Below are 19581 nucleotides of genomic sequence, written 5' to 3'. Positions count from 1 at the left end.
TGGTGAACTATGGGACATGGCAATGTCTTTACATGTATTTAGGCATTACTTAATTTGAAATAAACTATGTTAGGTTCCAGGCAACTGGTTGTGAGCAGCATTCCCATTGTTATCGTTGACTGTTCAAAGGACGCTTCGTAGTTCTCAAGCTGAAGATTCCACACAGTATTGATTGCTTACATCTCTGGCACTACTGTAAAGTCATAAATATTTGCGACCAAAATACTTGGCGAATCACACCAGTAAAACCTATTTTAATCCAGAAATGTTGCCGATCTGTTGCAGTATATGAAGTATGTATTGTTAGTGGAATTTGATATTCATCCAAAAATTTTCAGGTTTTTTTTGATACTCGGGAAAACGCATAATAAAAGGCTTGCAAATATTTATGGCTTTACAGTATTTGTTTCATCAACTTTAAACAATGCGCAGGTATAACATACAGCTAGGGCCAAAAGGTTTGCATCACCCTATAGAATTAACAAATTTTGCTTCTTAAAATCGAATGAAACCTGCTGAATAATGTTACATTAGCATACTGAATTACGTACTGCTTTGTAGTTTTCTATATACTTAATGAAAAAAATTGAAACGTGACAAAAATTGAAACGTGACATTTCGAAATCTAGCATGAAATACAGTAATAATGTTATTGCATCTTTCCATGAATACATCCTAAATATGTTTTCAAACAATCCATTGTCGTGAATGGGTTCGCAATGTACTACCATGCGTTTGATCATCTGCAGTTCAACTCATAAGTCAACGTTCATGGTCAAGGTAAAGTTTTTAAAGGATTAATCCATCAAATCAATCAAATTAAATGTATATAATGCCTGTCACGCCAAACACTCCCCAAAGCACCCAAAGAACGTTCACACAGTCTTATTTTTAAGAATAAAAATGAAACCACCTTCTTTCACCGCCACATCCTCATGTTCGAGGTTGAAGTTTTGTAACACTTATCAGTACTAATTTGTAGATTGCCTGGAGTGAAAGGAACTGCATTTCAATATTTGATATAAACATTTTCCCTGTACATCTTTCAATTTATGTGATTTGTGTAGTGTGCAGACAGGTACAGAGTGCCTAAATGAACATGTTTTTCCTCAGGGAAGGGACGAGATGATAACAAGCATACCCTTTGCCAGGCCACAAGACACAGGGCCCTCTGTTGCAATTGTAACAAAAATTAATCGGATTCAGGACCAGCTGCTGAAGAAACATGACATTGAACTCTACATGCACCTAAACAGGCTAGAAATAGCTCCACAGATTTACGGAATGTGAGTCATTGTTTTTATGTTCATAACATCATCAGGTATTTGTCAGAACCCTAATTCCAGTTATTTGACAGAACCCTAATTTAACATTATTCTCCCAAAATAAGTCAATGAAGGTTCCATGTTAAACAAATTAATAAAACATTTTTAGTAAAACATATTTAAATGTATTAATGATGTGATAAAAATGTATGTTCATGCATAAAATTGAACAATGCATTATTGTCACACACACACACACACAGACACAGCAGTATGGTTTGTTGAAACCAAAACTTAAAAAAAACAATCTTAATGAAATATCATTTAAAAAAACATAAATATAGAGTTAATTGTATTTTATATATATATACTTTTTTTTAGCAAAATATTGCTGTAAAAGACCTGTTATTTATTTTTTAGATGAACAGCTTTTGATATGTTTTATTCATCATACCTAATTGATGTGTACCTTTTTCTCAAAGGTTACATATTTTTAGAAAATAGAATATAAGTAGAATTATTTAGCATTCACAGTAATTTTGCAGTGTCCATAAATTTGAAAGGTATTCTAACTCAGAGGCTAAGCTTTTTAGCTTAGTGAATGTGAACCATAAATGACTCTCACAGAAAAACCTAAGACAATGATACTGTATAAGCGTATAGCTGAGTGTTACATTGAATCTGTTTCTAGTAACATTAAATAAAGTTTCCATTTCCATACCCTAACTTAATTGTTTAGAGAATTACAAGAATTGTCACCATCAATGATAGACATGGTATCTATAGTGGTGTAGATCATACTTCATTATCTAAACTTAAACGATTTAATTGTATTTTTGGAAACCTTTTAACCTATTGTGGACTATTTTTGTTAGGTGAGTCTGTGTCACTAGCTGTGTTCAAACTGTTGTGCTGTAATAGTGAGTGTATTCAGTATTCACTTCCAGACAGGCCTTTCTTTTTTGACAGTCCCACTCTGCAATATTCCTATAAGTGATTTTTTTTTTTTTTTTTTTTTTTTTTTTTTTTTTTATATAAATACAGCAGTGGTTTAGCACATTATAATGTGTTGTGGTTTACAGTCATGTGGAATACCAAGTATTTTAAGAAATCTGAATAAATCAAGAATGAATATGGCTGTAGATCATCAGCGTGTGCCACCCAGAAGTTTACAAGGTTAAATGATACACAGTAGCTCATGACACCTACATTTCCCAAGTGGAAGCTCAGACAAATATGTAGCAAGTTGGATGGGAGGAGAACGTAGACTGAAGGAAGGAAGGGAGATATGTACAAAACCATCACTAAATAGTAAATGCAGTGTGTGTTTTCTAACTAAAGCCTGCTCAGCATTTCACTGACAGTTATCCTAGTTAACAGGCTTTGTTGTACGTTTGTTTATTTCTTCTCCTTGTGCTTGCTCCATTTGTTTAAATTATAGTGATTACCCATCGTAAGGTTTATCTGTAATAAAAATGCATCAGCTGGCCAAGGTTTTTATCACTCATTCAATAGCCCATTAATAAAGCAGAGCTGCCCAGGCGTCTTTATAATAACAACTTGGAGGTAATTTTAATCAGCTCGACCAGCTGGTATTTAACAGCAGATGTTGGAGACGCAACATATATACCACATTAGTGACACTTTTTTTTTTCTTGCAATTTTTTTGCCACTTCGTACCATAAAAATGTGTTTGTGCAAGTGTGTGAAGATATAAAGATTGATAGATATGAATTGATTAAGTAATAGATTAATGCTTCCATAAATAAAAGAAGTGGTGTCAATAATCTAGACATGAGAAAACAGTGGAAACCGAATCCTGACTGTACAGACATCATAACAAAATACAACTGGCAACTACCCCTTGAAATGTTCTTTAAACAGATCAATGATTGAAATGCAAAATGCCTGACCCAAATTCTGGACTTTCCAATGCAGGAACTACTATTGGAACAAACATTGCACGTTGTTTAGAAATGTCTGTAGTGTAAACAGTGAACTATGAAATTACACAGAAACAAACCACCAAAATAAAGCTATATTTTGAAGAAAATTAATTTGTGTTCAGTTGCAGTAAAGTGCAGAATCTACAGGACCATGAAATAGGCCCACCCACCCTTTACTGGAAACAGGTCCTGCTGTAAACAGATTTGCATTTATTGTTACACAAACACTGTGCAGGAATTCTGAAACTGGTATCAAACCACAGACCTGTCTGCCGGATGATGATTGAGTACCAGAAATTTAAATACAGCAACAGAAAAGATTACTTTGAATGCAATTTGAATATATATATTTTTTTACTGAGCAAGCAATTTTTCACTTGTTTCTAGTTAAATTTGTGTGTTCAGGTTTGTTTAGCGTGTTTGACAACAGACAGTTTGATATATTGTTGGGCACAGCGGTAGGTTGGACTTGACTGGTACAAGCTCTTAGTGTTTTGATTAATGGTAATTGTTTTGATGAAAAGGAATGTTTTATGTTCAACCTATAATGCTGGAAAACAGGAGTCAACTGGCAAGATCTATAATTAGTGCTCTAGTTAGCATGATAAATGTGCAGGCTAGGTAGTCGAGTAGTTTTCCCAGTGTCTCGCTCCTAAATTTGTTTACATGAAAAAGATCATGTCATATTTTCAGTCACTCAGTGGCCACTCCAGGATCCTGGAAGAGGGAAGGCAGACAGATAGGCTGTATTTTTTTATATAAAGGATAAGGGGGAGGGAGACACCCATAGAAAATAAATTAAGAAGCTCTAAGAAAGGACTGTAGGAATATTTGTGCTGTAGAATGGTTTCATGAATTTTTGTTTTTAGTAAACTCCAAAATTACCAAGGTGACTCGCAATGTAATATTATATACTCACTGTGAATAAATGATATTCAAGAAATACCAATTGTTACCATACTGTACACAGCACACAGACAGGAAGAATGTGTCACACACACACTCAAAAGAAAGAGGTGGAAAAAAACACTAACCTAGATGTGGATTTGACAAATAATAAATGTCTCTGTAATATATAGCTGTATTACTGACTGTAGTGTATACAATACACTCTTACATTAATGCAATAAGGTCAACTTTTTAAATAGTTTCATCTTACAGATAACCAAAACATCTCCAAATGTACTGCAGTCTGAATTAAAACATTATCCACCCATGCTTTTCTTTTAAACGCAATCAAGAGGCATTCCACATTTTCAAGAACGAACAAACCCTCGCTCTTTTTAAGAGCCCACCCACCATCCTCTCGCCTCCCCTTGGCATCGTCACTGCTAAATAGTTAGCTAATTTGTAAGTCACATAGTTCATAAAGTAACAAAGGCAACAACAATATTACAATATCAAAAGGGTTATTGTGGGTTTTTTTTTTTTTTTTTTGGATGTGTTAATAAGTTAACATAACTAAACAGTCCTCTCTCACAGGCTAGCTAGGACAAATACAGATAACCAGCAGCACCTCTCACAGGCTAGCTAGGACAAATACAGATAACCAGCAGCACCTCTCACAGGCTAGCTAGGACAAATACAGATAACCAGCAGCACCTCTCACAGGCTAGCTAGGACAAATACAGATAACCAGCAGCACCTCTCACAGGCTAGCTAGGACAAATACAGATAACCAGCAGCACCTCTCACAGGCTAGCTAGGACAAATACAGATAACCAGCAGCACCTCTCACAGGCTAGCTAGGACAAATACAGATAACCAGCAGCACCTCTCACAGGCTAGCTAGGACAAATACAGATAACCAGCAGCACCTCTCACAGGCTAGCTAGGACAAATACAGATAACCAGCAGCACCTCTCACAGGCTAGCTAGGACAAATACAGATAACCAGCAGCACCTCTCACAGGCTAGCTAGGACAAATACAGATAACCAGCAGCACCTCTCACAGGCTAGCTAGGACAAATACAGATAACCAGCAGCACCTCTCACAGGCTAGCTAGGACAAATACAGATAACCAGCAGCACCTCTCACAGGCTAGCTAGGACAAATACAGATAACCAGCAGCACCTCTCACAGGCTAGCTAGGACAAATACAGATAACCAGCAGCACCTCTCACAGGCTAGCTAGGACAAATACAGATAACCAGCAGCACCTCCAACAGGCTAGCTAGGACAAATACAGATAACCAGCAGCACCTCTCACAGGCTAGCTAGGACAAATACAGATAACCAGCAGCACCTCCAACAGGCTAGCTAGGACAAATACAGATAACCAGCAGCACCTCTCACAGGCTAGCTAGGACAAATACAGATAACCAGCAGCACCTCCAACAGGCTAGCTAGGACAAATACAGATAACCAGCAGCACCTCCAACAGGCTAGCTAGGACAAATACAGATAACCAGCAGCACCTCTCACAGGCTAGCTAGGACAAATACAGATAACCAGCAGCACCTCCAACAGGCTAGCTAGGACAAATACAGATAACCAGCAGCACCTCCAACAGGCTAGCTAGGACAAATACAGATAACCAGCAGCACCTCCAACAGGCTAGCTAGGACAAATACAGGCTAGCTAGGACAAACACAGATAACCAGCACCTCCCACAGGCTAGCTAGGACAAACACAGATAACCAGCAGCACCTCCAACAGGCTAGCTAGGACAAACACAGATAACCAGCAGCACCTCCAACAGGCTAGCTAGGACAAATACAGATAACCAGCAGCACCTCTCACAGGCTAGCTAGGACAAATACAGATAACCAGCAGCACCTCCAACAGGCTAGCTAGGACAAACACAGATAACCAGCAGCACCTCCAACAGGCTAGCTAGGACAAATACAGATAACCAGCAGCACCTCTCACAGGCTAGCTAGGACAAATACAGATAACCAGCAGCACCTCTCACAGGCTAGCTAGGACAAATACAGATAACCAGCAACACCTCTCACAGGCTAGCTAGGACAAATACAGATAACCAGCAACACCTCTCAACAGGCTAGCTAGGACAAATACAGATAACCAGCAACACCTCTCACAGGCTAGCTAGGACAAATACAGATAACCAGCAGCACCTCCAACAGGCTAGCTAGGACAAATACAGATAACCAGCAACACCTCTCAACGGCTAGCTAGGACAAATACAGATAACCAGCAGCACCTTCAACAGGCTAGCTAGGACAAATACAGATAACCAGCAACACCTCTCATGGGCTAGCTTGGACACATACAGATAACCAGCAGCACCTCCAACAGGCTAGCTAGGACAAATACAGATAACCAGCAGCACCTCTCATGGGCTAGCTTGGACAAATCAGATAACACAGGCTAGCTAGGACAAATACAGATAACCAGCAGCACGTCTCACAGGCTAGCTAGGACAAATACAGATAACCAGCAGCAGCCTCTCACGGGTTAGTAGGTCTGGTGGAGGTCTTAGAAATTGGTGACGGAAAACAGCACTGCTGTTTTCAGACACCAATTTATAGATCCAACGGCAAATAGCACAGTATCTGAGCCAATACACTGGACAATTAAAAAAGAAATGTAGCCACACCCTGCCAGATTAAGTACTAGTAATGTGGAAAAAGCTACTCAAAATATTTAGTCAGTGTTAAAGCTAGGTGAAATGAACTTACCAATCACAATAAAGACTGGAAATCTAAAGTGGAAATCTTCAGTTAATCACAGGTTAAGAGTGACCACCACCTGTTCTGAACTCTGCCTAGTTCTGCTTAAGAATAGTTACTCTGTTCTATTTGTAACTCGGGGGTTTTCAAACTGTACCCCTTCTGTCGGGACGTTTCAGCTAAAGTACCCTTTACAATTTTCACTCAATGAATGCTACCACAGTTGCAATACAAGGCAGAATAATCTGGTTAACACATTTCTTTTTTCTACCATTTATTTAATATATAGTTTTACACAGCAGTCTGGGACTGACAAATTGCTCAGACAGAAAACCAAAGGCTTCATTCTTGGATGCAAAGAATTAAAAGCTAGTATTTAGGAATCTTTCACTTTCTGTTGGGAAAAGTCATTATAAATAATCCAAAATAGTCTGCACGGTAAATGTTTATCACGTTACTATTTACCTCCCACCTCAGCATAATTGTGTGTGCATTTAAAATTATTACAATATTAAAAACGTTAACCTCAAGAAAACACTAGAATTACTAACTAAAAATGATCCATAGGGGCTCTGTATAATTTTATGCCGCTTTGCACTTTCTGACTTTTGTGTTGTCCTTTGTTTTTCTATTGCAAGTAAGAAATGTATCAATCACTGAACACATATTCAACCAGGCGCTATTGCAGCCGCGGTAATAAACAATAACCATCAAAGTATGAGTATTGTGATGAGTATTCATGTTTACCAGAGTATTTATACTTCTACAAAATGCAGAAACACTGCTTCACTGAAAGACAAGTTGAAAACAGCACAGGCTGCTCTCTAGGCACAATCGCCAGGCAGCTGCTTCAAAGCAGCATTATTTTGCTGAGCCTGTGTGATCTGGAGTGAACACTACTTCCTGTTAGGTAGTGCCTGATAGAACTGTAGTACCAGTGTGCTGTATTTGTTTTAAAACTTTAAAATTATTTGTCTTGTTAAAAAATTACTTGACTTTAGTGTATTTCTTTAAATAGCCATTTAAAAACAGATTTCACAAAATGAAATAATATGACGATAACCGTGGCATATTTTTTGATGGTTATCATACCATCAAAATTTGATACCGTGACATCCCTAACATGCATGTGTTGTCTTGATACATAGGGATCGACTCCATAAGTGTTGTACTCGAGTCACAAAAACTGGCAGTTGAGTCACTGAGGGGGTAAGACTCGAGTCGAATCTTTGACATGCCAAGCTCGAGTCAAGTCCTTTCGTCAGGCAATGTTGATTGTGCCTATTCCCAAAATCATGGTGCTATGATCTGGTCCATTTTTTTTTTTTTTGTTTGTTTTATGAATTTATTCTTTAAAAAAGCAAAACTGTTTTTAACCAAACTAACTCTAAAACATCTATCCAGCATGCAAATCCTGATGTATTAAATTAGTCAAACACGTCTAGAGCTGATTAACTCAATTCGGGAATTCTGGAAAACAAAGATACAATACAATACCAATTAATTTTTATATAGAGCCCTTCACACCAAGGCATCCCAGAGCGCTGTACAAAGTTAAAAACAAAATGTCTGCTCAAGTGCACTGGGGTTTGAGAGGTATCACACTATATTTCTGGAACTCCGCCACTTACTTTTTAAGTCCTTACTCATTTCTGTTTGTTGGTGTGATGAAAAAACATGCGTATACATGTCTATGGCCTAGCTGGCTAAAAGTATAACCAAGATAAAATGGACAGATCATGTTCTTACACCAGAGAAAGACAATTATTTTGAAAAATGGTAGTGTTTTGTTCATTTTTATGTTTAGAAATTCACAAAAGCTAAGAATTGGGTTGTATATAGTACATTTCACCTCCATAAAACACTTGCATAAGATGCATAAAACACAGCAAATGCATGTTCACCTTATCATTAAAATGGATGACAGGTTGCATTTCATTTTGCAGTTTATTTGAGCTTTCTTCAAAATCATTAATAAAAAATTGGTGTTTATCCTGTGTTCTGTCGGCCAAAATAATTCTGAGCTTGCCCTTGGTGCATTTCACTTGGAACAACAGACATACCTGTTTTTATTTTGATTTGTGTTATACTCTAAATTAGTTCAGAAAACCTTTTTCCTGAGCTTAGACCTCATGGATTTTTATTGCCATCTGGAGGATTTCAACAGGTTCTAACAAGAAAAAACAATGTATACATTGTTTAATATTAAGTCACACTGATTTTACTGGCCAAATGTTTTCTGAAAGTAGTGTGCTTTGACAGGCAATTTACTGAGTACCCTTTCAGGTTTGATGGCTCGTGTTATATGACATTTGTCCCCAGTCAGACCGGATGCCACATGAAAAATTTACTCAGGCAAAGAGCTCCAAGGGATAAACATTTCTGTAGTGCAGCTCACAGGGGACTCGGCAAGGTGAGCAGAACTTCAACTTGTCACGGATGCACGGTTCTGACAAACATAAGTAGATGCTAATGGCTAAATCGTGACAGAATAAAGTCCCATAACCATATGGCTAATTGCCACAACAATATCTTCAGTGTTATTAATCAAGTATTCATAGGGTGCCATGATAATTGGAATAATTAGTAACAGCATAGGCATCGCTTGCCTCTGCCACACACTCTGCAAGCAGGGACCCGAAAGACCTGCAGTTGCACTTTCTTTCTTCATTGTTTAGTGCTCTGCTTTGCAGCAAATACTGTGTTTAATTAATGAATTAGTACCTTGCCACCAGAGCCTGTGTTGCTGCCTAGAGTGTTATAGGGCACACAGGTAGCTAAATGAGACCACAGCATGCTATTCATGCTATTTAGGTGAAGAGCCCTTCATACATTATATATCACTTAAGGTAGAGAGAATTTGATGTTAACAAGGTGTCATTTACTATGGCTCAAGCATGTTTTCTGTTGTTTGAATGGTTGCCCATTGCAGGGTTATAGTGCAGTGTCCAACATTGTTAGGCCTTATATTTATAATGTTTATTAACCTAAGTGCACGGAAACTTTTCCAAAAGGGATTCAATTCTAATGTATCCTCTGAAAAGAAAGAATGTAGTCCTTTGTTTATAGATAAGGCCCTGTGAAAATCACGGAAATTCTCTAAAATTTATGGCAGTGTCATGGGTAAAGTGTCGTGTTTCGCAGAATGTGCACGGAACTATTTTGCAAATTCTGTGTACAGATTATTATTATTTTTTAAACATCAAAAATAGAGAAAAATGCGCTGACATCAAAATCAACTTATCTTGTGTAACAGTGTTGTAATTAACAGCCTGTAGGTAAAGTGTATCTGCAAGGACAACTTTCAGTTCTAGTATGTCACATGCACATTCACCATTTAGGTTTTGCAAAACAAGTTCAGTGTGTAACCCATACTGATCTTGGGCATCAGTTGACTCGTCAGTGACCACTGACAAGGAACCAGACTGTTTTACCAATTCCATAATCTCCTGCTTGTGATACTCTGCAACTTTAGGTAAGTATTTATGTCTCAGCTGGGCTGATGAAGGAATCCCTCCACTTTTGCTACACTCAGTCTGAAGAATTTACGTAACTTTTGATTATTTTTTCAAGAGTGATATGTGCACAAACAAACGCCTCTGTCAGGTCAAAATGTAATGTATTTCGTGCTTCACTGTTTTCAGTGGACTTTTGGAACGTGGAAGCCATAGTTTGTTGTTTCTTTGCAAGCAGTCGCAGTACTGATCTGGATTTCCGCCTCTAATACAGTGCTTGAATCTAAATGCCTGTCAACAGCCGATTCTCGGTAGTGATATACAATAATGTTGCAGGATGTACAGAAGAGCTTACCTCCATCGCTGTGTAAACTCCTGCTAGTTACTGCTTTATGTGATCTGCTGCGGACACATTTTTTGGCCTTTTAAGAGATATCTGTTTTCTTGTTTACACTGTGTAGTATTTTAATTTCCTGCCTAGATTGCATAGTCACATGACAATCAGTGTACAGCACTATGTGCATCACGAGTAGTACATGCATGCACACAGCAGAGCTGTACAGTTTAATTAATGTGTTTCGTTTTGTTGTTTGTGTGGGTGTGTGTATGTATGTATGAAATACAGAATTATGAAATAATAATTTTTTGTTTCTTAAGAATATTGTAAAAAAAATGTGGTGTTTGGGCTAATTTCACGATTTCTGCGCAGCCCGTGAAATCACGATTTACACAGGACCTTACTTATAGATGCTATACTGAAGATTCTCCATTGAGCCTGACATTTATCTTGCTAAAATATCTCTGAAACAAGCACTGCACTTTCCATCCAGCATCCTCAGACAGTCTACTCAAAGAATGTATACAGACACACACACACACACACACACAGAGTGATGAGAAAAAGTTTGAGAAAAGTTTTCACATATTTCAAACCTAAAATGTTATTAGATCTTAAATCTAAGTCCTAATAATAGATAAAGATAACCTGATTAAACAAATGATACAAAAACATGATACTTTTCCAATATGTATTTGTCCACAAATGATTCAGCATTCAATATCCATGTGTTGGATATATCCAGTATCCATGTGTACCCCCTTGAGCACCAACAACATTTCGATAGTGTTTAGGTCCAGACTTTGACTAGGCCATTCTAAAATGCAGAATTTCTTGTTCTGCAGCCATTCTTTTGTAGATCTGTTTGTATGTTTAGGATCATTGTCTTGCTGCATGACCCACTTTCGGTTCAGCTTCAGCTCACAGACGGATGGCCTGACATTCTCCTCTAGAATCTTCTGATACAATGCAGAATTCATGGTTGTGTCAATGATGGCAAGATGCCAAGTCTGGAGGCAGCAAAGCAGCCCCAAAACGTCACACTCCCACCACCATGCTTGACGGTTGGGATGAGGTTCTTCTGTTTGAACGCTGTGTTTGTTTTCGCCAAACATACCGCTTCTTATGGAGGCCAAAAAGTTCTACCTTTGACTCGGCTGTCCAGTTAACATTGTTCAGGAAGTCTTGTGGATCATCTTGTAACGATCACTCTGCACAACTGAGAAGCAGTTGTACTGTCTTCCCTAAGGAGATACTACTGACCCAATCTCTATAACTAAGTCAGCAAGAGTGACAGACAGCAAAAGCAGGGACATCAGAGGTGTCAATTTCACGAACAAACGATTTATTGTTGTAAACTATAATGTAATAAATGAAATATAAGGACAACAACTTATTGTAGAGAACATTTAGTTGAAGGTACAGGTGAGTAAGAAAATAAAGTGAATTAAACAAACATCCAAACAAACTAACACTAAAGCGAAATGAATGCGGTGTCCGGTGGGCCTCCAATAAACCCCCACACACACACACACAAACACCACACCAACACAAAACCAACACACCGACAGGCAAAAGAGACAAAGATGAATGAATAATTATACAGGGAAACCAATCACAAAGACAGTCTTGATGACAATGGATGATAAATAAAATTTAGGCCTAACAAGTCCAGTGAAGCAATGCACCTGTAGTCCAAAGTAACAACAGAACAAAACCAAAATTCCAGGAACCAAAGTATCAAAGTAAAGTAGAAAAAACCAGCAAACAAAAAAAGGAATAATCTCACCAACAAATAATGAAGTCCTGAATAGAGTCCTGTACTGATGATGATGGATGAAGGTTGATGAAAAAATAGCGATCGTAGAAAATGGTGAGTCTGTCGAGTAGTACCTTGTTGAATGATAAACAGCCGTTTGGAAAATATCAGGAGGATCAGAAAGGAAATGGAGGCTGAACACACTCACAAAAACAACCATAAACAGAGCTTGAACAGCAACTAAACTTAAATAAGTAACAGTGTAAACAAAAAAGAAAGGTTTAGACAAAGTACAGGATTAACAAAAGAGTAAACGGATGCACCAGTATTTATCTAAAATAAAGTTACACTGTAATTAAGTAATGTGCTGTTTGTAAATGGAGTCCTCAAGAGAAAAGGGAGTCTCCTCCTGGCCTAGCCAGCCAGCTTTAATACCAGTGTTGGCTTCTAAGGAGCTCAGAGATTGGAGGAGTGGCTATCTGAATGAGCCAATAGGGGGAGAGGATGAACAGAGGGTGATAGCAAGGAACTATGGGAAACTGAGTTTTAACCTGGCCAGGCTACTGACCCTAATTAAAGGGACAGGTGGGTGAAACTTACACCCACTTTATGGAGCAAATTAATTGCTACAATCTATGTGTTCATTGGTGAACTTCAGACTGGCATCAATGTTCTTTTTAGAGAGCAGCGGTTTCCAACTGGCTATCCTTCCATGAACACCATTCTTGTTCAGTCTTTTTCTGATAGTTGAGTCATGAACACTCACATTAGCCAAGGCGAGAGTGGCCTGCAGATCCTTGGATGTTACTCTAGGGTTCTTTGTGACTTCCTTGATGATTTTCCAGTTTGTTCTTGGAGAGATTTTGTTAGGACGACCGCTCCTGGGTAGAGTGACTGTGGTCTTGAACTTTCTCCATTTGTAGATTATCTGCCTGACAGTGGGTTGGTGAAGCCCCAGATCCTTAGAATTGGTTTTCTAACCCTTTCTAGACTGATCAGCATCAATAACTGTTTTTCTGAGGTCCTCAGGAATTTATCTTGATTGTGGCATTACGTGTTTCCACACACCTGTATGGTGAAGACCAAAGTCACCAAGTTTCTGATCTTTATATAGGGTGGGGCCTCCCAAACTCACCCCTGAAGATCTACCTAATTACTTAAACACCTGATTCTAATTATTCCCTTAAATGAGCTGATAAAACCAGGGGTTCACTTACTTTTTCACATACCTTGAATCTTAATAACTCATTGTTTGTATAATTCATACATCGTTTTGTTTAAAAAGACATGGAATTGGTTAATATAAAACCTATTGGATATTTAAGAAAATATTTGATTCAAGAAGGCTGTAATGGTAAAACTATGGCATTTTCATAATTATTGGGATTCACAAACTTTTTCTCGGGGTGTGTGTGTGTGTGTGTGTGTATACTGAACAAAAATATAAACGCAACATGCACAAATTTCAAAGATTTTATTGAATTACAGTTCATAGAAAGAAATCAGTTAATAGAAATAAATTCATTAGGCCCTAATCTATGGATTTCACATGGCTGGGAATACAGATATGCATCTGTTGGTCACAGATACCTTAAAAAAAAAAAGTAGGGGTGTGGATCATAAAACCAGTCAGTATCTGGTCTGACCACCATTTGCCTCATGCAGCGTGACACATCTCCTTCGCATAGAGTTGATCAGGCTGTTGATTGTGGTCTGTGGAATGTTGTCCCACTCCTCTTCAATGGCTGTGCGAAGTTTCTGGAGATTGGCGGGAACTGGAACACGCTGTCATACACGTCGATCCAGAACATCCCAAACATGCTCAATGGGTGACATGTCTGGTGAGTTTGCAGGCCATGGAAAAATTGGGACATCAGCTTCCAGGAATTGTGTACAGATCCTTGCGACATGGGGCCGTGCATCATCATGCTGAAACAGGAGGTGATGGCGGCGGATGAATGGCACGACAATGGGCCTCAGGATCTTGTCACCGTATCTAGGTGCATCCAAATTACCATTGATAAAATGCAATTGTGTTCATTGTCTGTAGCTTATGCCTGCCCATACCATAACCCCACTGCCACCATGGGGCACTCTGTTCACAGTGTTGACATCAGCAAACCGCTCGCCACCACAACGCCATACACACTGTCTGCCATCTGCCCGGTACAGTTGAAACTGGGATTCATCCGTGAAGAGCACACTTCTTCAGCGTGCCAGTGGCCATCGAAGGTGAGCATTTGCCCACTGAAGTCGGTTACGACGCCGAACTGCAGTCAGGTCAAGACCCTGGTGAGGACAACGAGCACGCAGATGAACTTCCCTGAGACGGTTTCTGACAGTTTGTGCAGAAATTCTTCGGTTGTGCAAACCCACAGTTTCATCAGCTGTCTGGGTGGCCGGATGTGGAAGTCCTGGGCTGGCGTGGTTACACGTGGTCTGCAGTTGTGAGGCAGGTTGGACGTACTGCCAAATTCTCTAAAACGACGTTGGAGGTGGCTTATGGTAGAGAAATGAACATTCAATTCTCTGGCAACAGCTCTGGTAGACATTCCTGCAGTCAGCATGCCAATTACACATTCCCTCAAAACTTGTGTGATAACACTGCACATTTTAGAGTGGCCTTTTATTGTCTCCAGCACAACGTGCACCTGTGTAATGATCATGCTGTTTAATCAGCTTCCTGATATACCACACCTGTCAGGTGGATGGATTATCTTGGCAAAGGAGAAATGCTCACTAACAGGGATGTAAACAAATTTGTGCACAAAATTTGAGAGAAATAAGCTTTTTGTGCGTATGGAAAATTTCTGGGATCTTTTATTTCAGCTCATGAAACATGGGACCAGCACTTTACATGTTGCGTTTCTATTTTTGTTCTGTGTATGTACACACTGTATTACTTCAATCTTGCATCGCGGCGCTTATTTTAAATTGATCAAAATGATTGAGGCGCTTAGAAGAGGGTGGCCGTTATATGAAGGCAACGTTTATTAATAATGCTACGATTCTTAAACGCTGCAATATTTTATTACATGATATATGACATTTCAAAATTATCGCGGTTGCTTATTTTCTGTAGTACGGTAACCTACCTGTCTGTAGCAGCATGTGTGGCTAACCTGCTTTGACTACAATACATGTATCATTGACAGTTACTGAGAGCCTATTAGGTGGGAGTTGGAAGGTCAGGAGTGTGTATTGGTTGTTAAGGGGCCTGACAATGCTGGAGTGGCAGTTCAGTCCAAGAGTGTGACGTAGATATTTTTCTGCACCAAAAATGACCTCAGAATATCAGCTTGATTTCTGTAAAAACTCAATATATCCTGCTCGTTATTTTTTTTTTCTCGCTGTAATTTGCTTGTTTGTAATTTCTGCAAGAGAAACCGAAACTAAATCTTCTCATAGATAGTAAACATTGTTTTTGTTTGTACGGGATTGAGTACTAGGTTACAATTGAACAAAAAACAAAACAACAAAACCACCTATAAGAACTTCAGAAGGACTGCTGTTCTGTACGTAGTTTATTTTGCATTTTCTTTCAGAATCGTACTACCATAAAATAAAATGTGCTTACTATGTGTGTGTACATTAGTTTATAATATACGTACTAGATTGAGACTCCTGTCTCTTCGGGGGCGTTACATGTACATAGTCAATGTTGCGCGCTTATTTGTTCACTGTGTTGTTTTTTTTTTAGTAGGGGAAGAAAAAAAATACCTTAATGTTTCTTCAATGATAGCGGTGTTTATTCGAGGGTGGCCTCTATTATAAAGCTGATAGCTGATATATGACGTCGGTGTCAACACGAGGGGGTCTTTAATTCGATTTAAGCTGACCACCACTGTTTAAATTAATATGTGTGTGTGTGTGTGTGTATATATATATATATATATATATATATATATATATATATATATATATATATATATATATATATATATATATATATATATATATATACACCTTGCAAAAGTATTCAGACCCCTGACCAATTCTCTCATATTACCGAATTACAAATGGGTCATTCAAATTTCGTTCTGTTTGATATTTTATTTTTAAACACTGAAACTCAGAATCAATTATTGTAAGGTGACATTGGTTTTATGTTGGGAAATATTTTTAAGAAAAATAAAAAACTGAAATATCTTGCTTGCATAAGTATTCAACCCCTGTGCTGTGGAAGCTCCCAGTTTGCACCGATGAAAGAAATTGCCCTAATGAGGACACAATTACCTTACCATTGGCCTCCACCTGTGAACCATTAAAGTTGCTGTCACATTTTCTGGATAAAAACCCTACTGTTGAAGGATCATTGGTAAGGCTGTGAATCTGAAGGAAAATGAAGACCAAAGAGCATTCTACAGAAGTTAGAGATAAAGTAATACAAATGCATAGATTAGGGAAAGGGTACAAAATAATATCCAAGTGTTTGGATAGCCCAGTGAGCACAGTTGGATCAATAATCAGGAAGTGGAAGCTGCATCACACCACCCAGGCACTGCCAAGAAAAGGCCATCCCTCAAAACTCAGCGCTCAAACAAGAAGGAGACTTGTGAGAGAAGCCACAGAGAGGCCAACAATCACTTTGAAGGAGCTACAGAGTTCAGTGGCTGGGAGTGGAGTAATGGTGCACCAGTCAACCATATCAAGAGCTCTGCATAACACTGGCCTGTTTGGGAGGGTGGCAAAAAAGAAGCCGTTACTCAAAAAGTACCATCTGAAAGCACGGCTGGAGTTTGCCAGAAAGCATGAGAGTGACCCAGCTGCGATGTAGGAAAAGGTTTTGTTGTCAGATGAGACCAAGATAGAGCTTTTTGGCCAAAACTCAAAGCGCTATGTGTGGCGCAAACCTAACACTGCCCATGCCTCAAGACACACCATCCCTACAGTGAAGTATGGTGGTGGCAGCATCATGCTGTGGGGATGCTTCTCATCAGCAGGGACTGGGCATCTTGTTACAATTGAAGGAAGAATGGATGGAGCAAAATACAGGAAAATACTGCAAGAGAATCTGCTTCAGTCTGCTAAAAAACTGAAGCTTGGGAGGAAATTCACCTTTCAGCAGGACAATGATCCCAAGCACAAGGCCAAAGCAACATTGGAGTGGCTCAAGAACAAAAAGGTGAATGTCCTACAGTGGCCCAGTCAAAGTCCTGATCTCAATCCCATTGAGAATCTGTGGCACTATTTGAAAATTGCGGTCCACAAGCGTCGTCCAACCAACCTGAACAACCTGGAGCAAATCTGCCAAGAAGAATGGGCCAAAATCACTCCGACACTGTGTGCAAAGCTGGTACATACTTACCCCAAAAGACTTAAAGCTGTTATTGCAGCGAAAGGTGGCTCTACCAAATATTAATGTGTGGGGGTTGAATACTTATGCAAGCAAGATATTTCAGCTTTTTATTTTTCTTAAAAATATTTCTCAACATAAAACCAATGTCAGCTTACAATAATTGATTTTGAGTTTCAGTGTTTTAAAATAAAATATCGAACAGAACGAAATTTCAATGTACCATTTGTAATTCGGTAATATATAGTATATATATATATATATATATATATATATATATATATATATATATATATATATATATATATATATAAGCTTGTTATGTAAGGGAATGTGCTTTGCTACGAAACGATACCATTTTTAAATATATGCTGCTTATAGAGTTATATACAATATAGAATAGTGTCCAAACTGTTTGAAAATGTTGGCTTAATTCATACAGTCAAATAGTTTCCTGAAATGTGTTTTTATTTTTTTATTTATTTATTTTTTAATCTCTGGCTGTTTTTTAGTGTCAGTTACTCATTTGTTAGTTGTTTTATTTACAGTAGCAAGGCAATGGATCTACAGTTAATGTTAAGGTGGAAATTAATAAGGGTTACAATGTTTGTGATTCAGAGCAATAAATAAACAAACAAATAAATAAATAAATCCAAAATATGTTTCCAGAGCCAATTTTTGGAAGCCTGAAGGCCAGTTTACAATCCTGTGGTTAAGTTACATTCAGCAACCAAGGCTTTGTCATCAGATAGCTTTCCTGTCTCTAGGTTATGTGTAGGTTGTATGAATTTAGTTTGAGTTTCATTTGAAAATGCAATGAGTTGTGAAGGACCAAGTCTTATAAAAGTGCATAGTCATTAGATTGCAGCAATTTAATAATGGAAGCTTTGGTACCAATAGCTTCTATAGCACTGCTAAAAAATTAAAAAAGGTAATTATTATTTTTTTTTTTTATTTACTACAAATAAAGCAAGCTTTAGGGTAGGAGTCCATCCACATTCTGGAAGCCGGACATTTTTTTGTCGCATTGACAATGATTCCATGGCGGCACGGAGCGTGTTTAATAAATATACTGATGCACAATGAAAACGCTTAGTCTAAGTTTTACATCAATACATCCAAATAAATTTCTAACTAAATTTCCTGTGCCATTAGAGGAAAAACAGTCCCGTAGAAGGATATTACCACCTCCAAGCTTGACAGTAGGTATGGTGTTCTTTTCTTTGTACACCTCACCAGACTTTCTTCAAACGTAACGACTATCAGCTTGATAGTCGTTAGCTCAATTTTTGTTTCATCACTCCACAAAACCTTTGATCATAACTCATATCATTCAGATGTTGTTTTGCAAACTTTAAGCGATTGTCCTTGTGACTTTTTCCTAAGAGTGGCTTTTTCCTTACTCTGTGACCATTGAGACTTTCACCATGCAATACTCGACCTGCGGTTGAAATGGAAACCCCAGTCCCACTTGCAGCCAGTTCACTTTGAATATCTTTGGAATATCAGTCTCGGATTGTTAAACCTTCGTCACAATTCTTCTACTTGTTTTTGGTGAAAGAACCTTCTTTCTTCCAGACCGAAGGAGTATTGTGACAGTGCCATGTTATACTTCTTGATAATGGAAACAATGCTTGCAATCTTCTTGTATCCTTCTCCAGCTTTATGACAATAAATAATTTTCTGCCTAAGGTCTTCAGAGAGCTCTTCAATTTTTCACATATTGACTTATTGGTAATGACAGCAATCCTCCTATGTCTAACCATTTTGTTTGCCTACAATCCCTTATTTAATAGAGTTTTCTAGAATTAGGTACTGCACTACTATCATAGCATCAAAGGGTATGAATACTTTTGAATTGGCATCTTTTGAGTTTTGCAAAAAAA

General features: G+C 38.3%; 1 protein-coding gene across 6 annotated transcripts in view; it reads left to right on the top strand.

Annotated features, from left to right (window-relative positions):
- The window catches only part of tbc1d5 (TBC1 domain family, member 5), a 182565-nt gene that overhangs the window by 104085 nt on the left and 58899 nt on the right, over positions 1–19581 (top strand). For all 6 annotated transcript variants that reach the window (XM_041246405.1, XM_041246403.1, XM_041246406.1 and 3 more), the window contains one exon: positions 1114–1286. In XM_041246405.1, the coding sequence (XP_041102339.1) occupies positions 1114–1286 (173 nt within the window). The remainder of the gene's footprint in view (positions 1–1113; positions 1287–19581) is intronic.

Source organism: Polyodon spathula, chromosome 3 (assembly GCF_017654505.1).
Source record: "Polyodon spathula isolate WHYD16114869_AA chromosome 3, ASM1765450v1, whole genome shotgun sequence".
NCBI classification, from domain to species: Eukaryota; Metazoa; Chordata; class Actinopteri; order Acipenseriformes; family Polyodontidae; genus Polyodon; species Polyodon spathula.
Note: the sequence above shows the minus strand (reverse complement) of the source record. Positions and strands in the feature narration are given on the sequence as shown.